At 35.0% G+C, this 11,361-nt stretch overlaps 1 protein-coding gene across 2 annotated transcripts in view; it reads left to right on the forward strand.

The window, feature by feature from the left end:
- AFG1L (AFG1 like ATPase) overlaps positions 1-11,361 on the forward strand; it is a 217,422-nt gene that overhangs the window by 33,696 nt on the left and 172,365 nt on the right. For both annotated transcript variants that reach the window (XM_044676669.1, XM_044676670.1), the window contains exon 3: positions 6,004-6,055. In XM_044676669.1, the coding sequence (XP_044532604.1) occupies positions 6,004-6,055 (52 nt within the window). The remainder of the gene's footprint in view (positions 1-6,003; positions 6,056-11,361) is intronic.

Consider the following 11,361-nt stretch of genomic DNA (forward strand, 5'->3'; position numbering starts at 1 on the left):
TTTGGTTTTCTTCTTTCCTTCTTTTTATTAGATTGACTAGTACTTTGTCTATTTTATCTGTTTTTTCAAAGTACCAGCTTCTAGTCTTATTTATTAATTCAATAGTTCTTTTACTTTCGATTTTATTAATTTCTCCCTTGGTTTTTAGTATTTCTAATTTAGTTTTCATCTGGGGATTTTTAATTTGGTCGCTTTCTAATTTTTTGAGTTGCATGCCCAATTCATTAATCTCTGCCCTCCTTAATTTGTTAATATATGCACTCAAGGATATAAATTTCCCCCTGAGTACTGCCTTGGCCGCATCCCACAGAGTTTGGTAGGATGTCTCATCATTGTCATTTTCTTCAATGAAATTATTGATTGTTTCTATGATTCCTTCTTTGACAAATTGGTTTTGGAGAATCATATTATTTAATTTCCAATTAGTTTTTGATTTTCCTGTCCAGGTGCCCTTACTAATTATTATTTTTATTGCATTATGATCTGAGAAGGTTACATTTATTATTTCTGCTCATTTGCATTTGTTTGCAATGATTCTATGCCCTATAACATGGTCAATCTTTTTTGTACATATTTTTCCATTTGGCCAATTCTGTTTTTTTAAGGGGTTCTTTTTTTTTTTTTTAGTAAATTCTTGTATATCTTTTCCCATTTGGTAAATTCTCTTTTTTAAAGAAATCCTTCTCTACAGTAAATTTTTGGGCCTTTTTATTATTATTATTATTATTACCAATTGGCCTATTTTGCTTTATTTGCTTCAGTATTTTTTTGCATCTCCTTTACCAAGCAGGTTGCTGACTTTTTTTTTTACAATTTTCTTGCTTTACTCTCATTTATTTTCCTATTTTTTTCCTACCTTTCTTTATTTGATTTTTAAAATTCTTTTTCAACTTGAAATCAATTCATGTTTTTCTTGGAGGCTTTGAATACAGCAGTATTGACCTTGTTATTTTCTTTTGAGTTTGTGTTTGGTCTTACCCCAAAATAACTTATGTTGTTTCTTTTTTGTTGTTTGCTCATTTGACAGCCTTTTATTTTTAATCTTTTAACTTAAAAAGATGGTTAATAGGTAGGCTCTGTTCCTGTGGAGGGGGCAGCATCCTCGGCTTAAGGTTTTTTGTATAGTTGCCTTCGAGGCTAGTTCTGGGGATCTGTAAGTTTTTAGTTCTTCTAATGTGGTATTATCTAAGGGAAGGTATTTTAATATCCTCCTGCTCTACGCTTTGGTCTTTGAGCAATCATAAGCACTCATTTCCACTCTGGAATTGTCACCAGTATCCCTTGCTACCCCCCTACTCCCTCAACCCACCCCCCAAGCATTAGCCTAGTGTTCCTAGTGCTAGTGTTCCTCCTTGCCCTGGGAGTGAGACCTGCAACTGTGTATGGGTAAAGCAACATAGTTCTGCACCCAGAGCAAGTCAAGGGACATTGGTAATCTCCTTCTGACCAGTTGTCTGATCCCTTTACCACCTATGGCTGAGAACTTCAGAAACTGTTGCTGTTGGTTCTGTCACCTCTAAGGTCTGTGCAGCTTCCTAAGGTGGGTTCTGCTCTAGCATGCTGATTTGTGCTCTACTCCCACCCCAGTACAATAGACCTTTCATGCAATTATTTGGGCTGAAAAATCATTTCACCCCATCAAAGGATGGGTTTTGCCACTCCAGAATTTATTTTGAGCTATTATATTAAAGTGTTTGTATATCAGAATTTGGTAGGGATCAGGAAGTTTCACAACAATATTTTAAATGATGACTTTGATAGTTATTGATGGCATGCTTATCAAATTTGCAGATGGTATGAAGAAAGGAAATAAAAAATAAAATGGATGACCAAATTGCAATCAGAAAAAGTCCAAGTAGACTAGAACAATGGACCATATATAACAAAGTGAAATATGTCTATTCATCAATATACAGCCCCACACTTGGATTAAAAAAAAAATAGCTGCGCAAATATCAGACTGGGGAAGCAAACTAGATATCTATTTAAATGGAAAAGATCTAGGGGTTTTGTTGGTTTTATAAATTCAAAATGAATTAGTAAAGTAACATAGTATACAAAGAACCTTATTTGATCTTGGGCAGTATTTGCCTCAGCATAGTTCCCAAAAGTTGAAATCCCACATCCATTCTGCACACAATGTCGGCCAGACAAAATCTGGGGTATTGTTTTCAGTTCTGGGTACTGCATTTGGGAGAATGATATTGACAGCCAAAAGCATATCCATTAGATTTGTAACTGGCTTAGTGAAGTGTTTTTGTTTCATGAGTTCATGAGGGAATTGAGGTTGTTTAGCTGAAGAAGAGAAAACTTAGAGGATGCATGCTGTCTATCATCAAATACAGAGGCATAGATTTTAGTCCAAAGTAACTTTCTGCTGAGAACTGTCTAAAAGTAGAATGGACTGTTCTTGGAGCCTATGGGTTCCCTATCACTAGAGGGCTTTAGGTGTAGATTGCAGAACTAATTGTTGGAGATATTGTTGATAGGATTTCTACTGAGATATGTGTTGGTCTAAAAACCTCTGAGGTCTTCTCTAATCTGAGATTCTGGTTCTATGAATTGTTTGCATTGTTTCTGATTTAAGTCCTGGTAATTGTAAAACTTTTTATTCTGAGTTTTTTTCCTTCTGCTACACTTTGTGGTATTTTTTCCGTATGTCAGAGAACTTTTTTAGTTTCCTTTGTATCTTCTTGACAGTTCTTAATCTTGTGAACATTATTGGTAAATGTGTTTATTTTCATTGTTTCCATCATTTATTTATTGGGAATTATGAGGTTGACTCTTCCTGGTCATCCTTCTGTCTTAGTATCTTCTAAATTTACAAAGCATATAATATGCATATCTATAGTGATAGTTTTGAAACCTTTATATCTAACTTTATGGAGTAAAATCTTTTAGATATAAATTAATTACTACTTATTTTTCAGTCTAAAAATGTTTATGTTCTACTTTGAGGTTTCCGAATCTTTGCTTTTAACATCTTCAAAATAATAATAAATGGCATACAAGCATAATATAATTATGTCAGTACATGTACATTCAAGAAAAACATTAGTAGTCAAATCAGGAAATAAAACTCTTAAGCTCTGTTCCTGATTGTGTCATTGAATCCTCTTTATAAATTACAGCTAATTTGTATTGCTTGAAACTTTATGCATTTATCAAATATTGTTGTACTAGGTACACAGCTTTATAGTAGTCCCTAAAATCCTACTTTTCAAGAATGTTGTGAAGGTTCATGAATTAGTTAAAAATAGTCTGTAAGGAAGTCTTATTTTGAAGGATTTCTAACACAGTACTAGGTACTTAGATACTATTAGACTTAAACTTTTTCTATATGAAAATGTTTTTAAATCACTTTAGTCTGGGAACTTTGGAAATAAATCAACCATCCAGTGTGTAGAAGGAATTATAATTTAAAAAAGAAGTAAAATGAGAAAAATTAACAGGTTTTGGCAAGAGAGTAAAGATGCTTTCTTTTGATATTTGAAAATGTATGGAGTCAGAGGTGTGAAGAAATACAGGAAGGCTGTTCCAGCTGGCAAAAACAAAGAGAAAGGGAGAGAGCTCCTGTCTACCTGTGTACAAATGGTAGTGAGGTAGAAGGGACACAAGAGGCAGGTGCTAGATTTTGTAAAGAGAGCAAAAACAGAGAGAGAATGAGGGTTGTGAAGTAAGTTGGAAGAAGTCCATGAATTTGCAAAACAATAAAAAAGCAAGAAAAAATCCCCATATCCCCAAAATGAACAGTGTTTGAAGATTGCTCAGCCAGAATGTTAAACATTTTGAAGTAATTCTCTTCTTCTCCAGACCTGTCCAACTTATCTCTAATTTAGGGCACCAAAGAGAGACACTTCAGCACTGAGGCTGGCTCAGGTCATCTTTATTTCAGCACATTATCCTTAATGAAGTACATTAACTTCATATACAGTTTGCTTAGAGGCTCACTATAGTAGTTTTCAAATAGACCTTTTCCAAGTGGTACCTGTGCTAGACCTCAAAGGGCTGTCCTGAATCACCATATCATAAATTTAGAGTTGGAAGAGGTCTTAGTGGCCATTGAACACAACCTTTTCATTCTATTGATGAGGAAACTGAGGCACAGTTTCTTGCCCAGGGTCACACAGCTAGTCATGCCTGATCTACTAGATCCACAGTTCATCACACTGAATTGAAGCTGAAATAACATTTGACCCAGATCTCACCTTAATGCATATGCTTCATGGAGGATATGTGTGTGGAATCAGAGACTAATAGTAATTTGAGTATCTCTTCTCAATTTGTAATTATGGTTTGGACTTATATAATACGATAATGATAAGGGGGATAATATGTAGAAGGATAAACCTACTAAATTTCTTAAAGGTTTTCTTTTTTGGAAAATATTTCAAATAATCATTTGTGCCTTCCCTATGTGCTTAATAAATGCTTGGTGAATTGAATTAATGCAAGGTTTGGGGACCCACTTTTTACTACAGTAACATAGCATTTGTTATGGTGTAATTGGAAAAAAAGCCCAACTTTGAGCTGGGAAAGACCTACGTTTCAATCCCAAGTCTGACACATAATAGTTGGGCAAATTATTTAACATTTCCTGAGCCTCAGTTTCCTCATCTGTAAGTTTGAGAAAAAAATACCTCTGGCATTTATCTTAAAGGGTTATTGTGAGGATCAAAAGAGGTAAAGTATGAGACAACCTAAAACAATTCTTAAAATACTATGTAAATGGAAGGGGTTTTGTTTGTTTTTTAATCTATCATTATAGAAGGGGATGTTCCTTATAACTTTTTTTTTTTTACCAGATAACAAACACTTATTTAACTTTATTTTTCTTAATGCTCCAATGTGGCAAAAAATTTAATCAATTTTCATGGTAAATTTTCAAAAAAATCCCACCTTTTTCCCTCTCCTCCCCTCTCCTCCCCTTTCCTCCCCTCTGCTCCCCTGTACCCTGTCCTCCCCTCCCCTCCCCCCTTCCCTCTGTGTGTGTCTCTCTGTCTCTCTCTGTCTCTCTGTCTCTCTGTCTCTCTCTCTCTCTCTCTCTCTCTCTCTCTCTCTCTCTCTCTCTCTGTCTCTGTCTCTCTCTCTCTTTCTCTCTTTCCTCTCTCTCTCCCTTTCTTCCTCTGACAAAATGAAATGTTACTTTGTTTTTGTCTTGATTTTTTTTCTTAAGATAGGCTAGGGAAAATTTTTTATTTTTGCAAACTCTTTTATTTTCTATTAGATTATCTCCCTAGAAGGAATAGCTTAATACATAGAGTAAATAATTCTGGGCAATGGGTGGCTTGATCTCTAAACTTCACAAAGAGTAATTGGCTGACATTGTCCCATAAAAAGAACTAAACTTTTTTGCCCTATAATTACATATACATATATAGATAAAAACTGATGCCTTTATTGTATTCATCATTAATATAATTTGTAGTTAATTAGATTAATAAATCCTTTATTTATGTCAGCATTAAGGGTAATTTTATGAAAGTGCTTAAATAGTTATTAGTTGCATTGTTGCCAATTGGAGATTTTAGTATTAAACATTAAAGGGAGAAAAGAAAGAAGTACCATATTAGAGCACAAAGGAGATTTATCAACATCTACTTTGAGCTATTTCACTTGCCAACTTTTAATAATAATAATAAAGAAAAACAGCATTTATATGGTGCTTTAAGATTTGCAAAGTGCTTTACAAATATGATCTCATTTTATCCTCACAACATCCCTAGGAGATAGGTGCTATTATTAGTTCTAGATTACAGATAAGGAAACTGAGGCAGATAATGGTCAAATAACTTTTCCTGAGTCATATAGCTATTATCTGAGGTTGAATTTGAGCTCAGATCTTCCTGCCTCCAAGTCTAGCTTTCTATCCATTGTGCCATCTTGGTCCTAATTTTTATAGTTTTTAAAAAATATAATGCCACGCTTAGTCTTATTTTTGTATAATCATATGCACTTTAAATTATAGTATTAGATACTTATAATTTTATCCTTAATTTTCAGCTTTTTACAAAGAGAAAACCTCCAAAAGGCCTCTATGTCTATGGAGATGTAGGTAAGTATGATGAGATTCAATTAAATATAAACACATTTATGTGACCTGAGGCAAATGCTATCATATTCCACCACTCACTTATAGACCAATGCAAATGAAAATAATTTAGAGACTCCACCTTTCTCCTTTCACACTGACAAAGATGATAAAAATTTAAAACAGTTATTGAGAGGGGTAGGCAGACTTACATTAATGTGCTGTTGGTGGAGCTTCAAGTTGGTCGAGGCCTTCTGGAAAGCAGCTTGGAACCAATGCTCTAAGAGCCACTACAACAAGCATGGCCTGTGGCCCAGTGTGCTATTGCTACAATTATGCCCCAAAGAGACAAAAGAGAAATGAAGAGGATCCACACATACAAAAATATTTATAGTGGCCTTTTGTGTGGTGCCAGGAAACTAGAAACTGAGGGGCTTTAAGGAATGAAGAAAGATTTGTATAAAGTGATACAGAATAGAATAGTGAGCAGAACCCTAGAGGATAATCTATGCCTTAACAAAAACACTATAAAGAAAAACAACTTTGAAAGATTTCAGACCTCTGATCTTTGCAGTGACCACCCCACAATTCCTAAAGACTCATGATGAAACATACTGCCCACCCTCTGACAGAGAGGTGGGAGACTAAAGGTGAAAGAGGAAGCACACATTTTCATATTTAGCTAATGCGGGGAATCCTTCCTTCCTTCCTTCCTTCCTTTGCATATTTATTATAAAGGTATAGTTTTTCTTTTTTTTTGTTTGAAGGAGTGGTTTGAAAGAAGGGGGAGTTAGGAGATTAGAGAGAGAGGGAGAAAGGAAGGAAGGAAGGAAGGAAAGAAGGAAGGAAGAAAGAAAGGGTGGGTCATTGAAGTATTTTTATTTTTCAGAAAATGAACAGAAGATCTGATTCCAGCCTTTAGGCTTAGGGTCAGGATAAGGTGATATTGCTGGCATTCTGATACCAGAGCAAGACCTCAGATTTAGCCCTGGTTATTAAACCAGGAGAACTCTATAGCTCTGTTGCTCAGAATTTGCAGTGTTGTCCCCTTTGCTGATAGAGCCTGGGGACAGCAACTCTTCTGGGTTATGGAGCCTATAAAGTCCATAAGGCAATACTCAAACCATACTCTAAAATCAGTGATGGGCAAACTTTTTAAAGAGGGGGCCAAAATGAAATGCTCATGTCAGTCTGTTTCTAAGGCAACTCTTTCAAAGTTTCATTGTATTGATTCTTACTCATTGTATTCATCAGATTAGGAATAATACTGCACCACTGGACAGAACATTTCAGGGGGCTGCATCTGGCCCTTGGGCCATAGTTTACCCATCACTGCTCTAAATTATACTGCTTAGGGCTTGTTAAAAGCTTGCAGCTCCCTGGTTAGAACCACACTTTTGTAATCTTTAAAGAACTCAGCACTCACTATCTAAAGTATCAGTAGACTCTCAGAGTATAGACTAGCAATATACAAGGCCATGAAATCCCCTGTAGAAGTACACAGTATGAGGCCCTCATACAAAGTCCCAATCCAGAAAATAAAGGAAGGAAAAATGAATTGATAGATAAAATAAAACAGAACAAAAAAACCTTCCTTGATAAAGAGATATTGGGGTGCTAGGAAGACACAAGGCATAACTGCATAAAAGAAGAATAACTCTGAAATACCTCAAAGGAAAACACAGAGCCAACAAGAACTCTTAAAAAAATGAAATATTGATATTATACATGAAATTTATATGATATTGTAAATGAAATAAGAATGCTAAAGGAAAAATTTGGAAAAGAAATGAGAGCTATAGAAAAAAAGTTTTGGAAGGAGAATTAACAGAATTAGCAGAAGACATACAAAACCTTACCAAGTAACAGATAATTTGAAAATTAGAATGGACCAAATAGAAGTTAATGACTCCATGAGACAACAAGAAATTTTAAAAGAAATTCATATAATTATATCAATGGATGCAGAAAAAAGATTTGAACAAAATATAATGAATTTATGTTAAAAATAATAAAAATAATAAGTAGAAGAATAAGTAGACCTTTCTTTAACATGGTAAATAATAGATATTTAAATCCAAAAACCAGCATTATTGTAATGGGAATAAACTACAGTCTTTTCTCATAAGATCAAGGGCAAACCAAGCATATCTATAGTTACTACTGCTATTTCATATAATGCTAAAAATGTTAGCTATAGCAATAAGACCAAAAAAAAAAAAAAAAAAGAAAATGACAAAATAAACATTGGCATAAAAGAAACATTATCATCACTTTTTTGAAGTTGATATGGCAGCTTATGTAAGAGAGCCTTTGACTATCAATCAAAAAGACTTTGACTATCAATCAAAAAGTTTATTGAAACAATAAATTTAGCAAATTACAGGATATAAAATAATCCTACATAGACCATCAGCATTTCTGTATACTAAAAACCAAACCGGGGGCAGTTGGGTAGCTCAGTGGATTGAGAGCCAGGCCTAGAGATGGGAGGTTCTAGGTTCAAATCCAACCTCAGACACTTCCCAGCTGTGTGACCCTGGGCAAGTCACTTGACCCCCATTGCCCACTCTTACCACTCTTTCACCAAGGAGCCAATACACAGAAGTTAAGGGTTAAAAAAAAAACCAAAAAAACCAAACCTAGCAGAAAGAGTTTGAAAGAGAAATTCTATTTAAAATAATTTTTGAAAAGTATAAAATATTTGTTAATCTACCTACCAAGATATGTCTATATATGACATAGTATACAGACACATATGCACACACACATAAGTATTTTCACTTGAATCTAATATGCCTTGGTTGTAATTATTTCTCATCTGGATGATAGAAAGCAATTACATTAAGTAATTAACTCAATCAGTTTGCATATATCTAGGCTTTTGGAATATCTCTTATATACCAAGCCCTGCAGTGAGCCTTTAGGATTTTTCACCACTCAAGAAAGCACAATTCTTCTACATGATTTTCATGTTCAATCACCAGTAAAACCAACATGTATTTTTCTCCTAATTATTGTCATCATAAATGGAGATGGTCAGTAAAGCACTTATTCTACTTCTGCAAAAAAATCCCAAAGAAATGGAGACTTAGATATTGTTATGTTTTGTTTTTGCTTTTTTAACTTCTGAAAGTTGTTAGCATTTAGTTTTAGAGATTCACATTTAACACTGGACAGTGGGTTTGAACCTTAGCTTCTTGGTGTGATCCTTTCAAACCACTTGATTTCTTTGAGGTTCAGTTTTCCCTTCTTAATGGGGAATACTTATGGTATGTTCTTTTCAGAGTAGAAAAAAGAAATGTATCTTGCCATCTTTAAGAAACTATATCAATATGAGTTATTATTATTTTTAAAAAAAATTATTCTCTCTGGGAATGGATAAGGCGTATGCCGGTATTAGACATGGACAATATATAAGCAGATTTGAATAAAGGATAGTGATCCAACTAAATATACAAAATTAGAAAAGGAATAAAAAAGAGAATTGTCCCATTCCTGTCAATGAGAACAGAGGATAGGATCTTGGAACAGTAAGAAAGATTATGATCTTAGTGTTATTTGTTTTTTGAATTGTATTTTGAATTCTTCCAAAGCCTGGGTCCAATTTGCTGGAGTTACTGTGTTTTTTCTTGGTGTTCCTTGATCCTCCTCTGTTCCATTTGCTCTTTGTTCATTACCTGGATAGAAGCTGTCTATTGTGATTTCTTTTTTCTTTTTCTGTTGTTTACTCATATTTTTTCCTTCTTTCCCCCCTATAATTGCCTGTAATATTACTCCTCTGATTATTTGCTAGATCTGTGGGTGTGTAGGTGCTTGCAGCTACTTTCAGTGCAGTCTTTGGGGGAGGGGTGTTGGAGGTTCCCTGCCCTCTGTAGACTTCTTATCTGCCTTATTGATAAGATTAAGCCAGGGTGGAGTTGATCTGCAGAGCTGAATGTGTCCTGAGGTCAAAACCTCAAAACAAAAGGTTGAGGAGGCAAGATAGAGTGTTTTGGCTGGGACTAGGCTGCCCTCTCTGCACTTCTTCTCTAGCTGCCTTCCTGCCATATGTGTTCAACGCCCTGAGGCTGGTATATGTACCAGCCAGGCACTTCCTCTGGACCAGCACCCTTGCTGGCCCAGAGATTCCAGGAACTGCTGGAGACTCAGCCCAGTATGTGGGGGAGGGGTCCTGGGATCTTCCTTCTTCCATTCCCTCCAACCTGGCAGTTCAAGAATTCAGGCTTTTTTTTTGGTGTACCTTTTAAGTTGAATCCAGCAGGAGGATCCTCCAGTTCTGTCCTGTTGTTAGATTTGGTTTTCTGTCCCCTCAAAGTACATTGGTTTTGATTGGTGTGGAAGGACTTTTAGAGATCTGGAGTTATGCTGCATCTAAGCTGCCATCTTCCCAGAATCCTCTCCTTAGGGTTATTTGTTCACATAAAATCAATACTAAATACAAAGTAATATTCTTATTTCATTTTGTGCACAAAGGCAATGTATTGTTGCCTATCATCATTTTATTGTGAGTCAGATGATTCACTTAATCAAAAAGTGATTTTTTTTTCCAGCAAAATTGCCTACATCAAATGTAGAAGTAAGCAATAAGGGGAGCTTGGTGTAACAGAAAGAGTAACATTCTTGGGGCCAATAGAACTGAATGAAAATCCTGTTCCCTTCATATCTTAGCTTTCTGACTTTAGGAGCAAGATGTCTCTGAGCCTCAATTTTCTTACCTGTGAAATAGAGATAAGAAGATTTGTATTATACACCTCACAGAGTTATTGTAAGGAAAGTGTTTTTAAAAGTGCCATATACACAAATAAATGAATAAGCACACATTAAATACTTTCTCTATACAAAGCCCTATGTTCAGTGCTGGGTATACCAAAGGAAAAGCAATATAGACCTTACTTTTAAGGATCTCCCATAATAATAGGAAAGATACACATTTTTTAAAAATATTTAATAATATTCGTTTTTAACATGGTTACATGATTCATGCTCCTGCTTTCCCCTTCACCCCCCGCATCTGCAAAGAGTGATAGCTTAGTCTCCTCATTGCCAATTTTGATACCTTCAATTTCTTTTTCTTCTCTAATTGCAACTGCTAGTGTTTCTAGTACTATGTTGAATAATAGAGGTGATAATGGGCATCCTTGTTTTACTCCTGATCTTATTGGGAAGGCTTCTAATTTATCCCCATTGCATATGATGTTTGTTGATGGTTTTAGGTATATACTGTTTATTATTTTTAGGAAAGGTCCTTCTATTCCTATACTTTTCAGTGTTTTCAATAGGAATGGATGCTGTATTTTGTCAAAGGCTTTTTCAGCATCTATTGAGAT

Source organism: Gracilinanus agilis, chromosome 4, assembly GCF_016433145.1.
Source record: "Gracilinanus agilis isolate LMUSP501 chromosome 4, AgileGrace, whole genome shotgun sequence".
Taxonomy (NCBI): Eukaryota; Metazoa; Chordata; class Mammalia; order Didelphimorphia; family Didelphidae; genus Gracilinanus; species Gracilinanus agilis.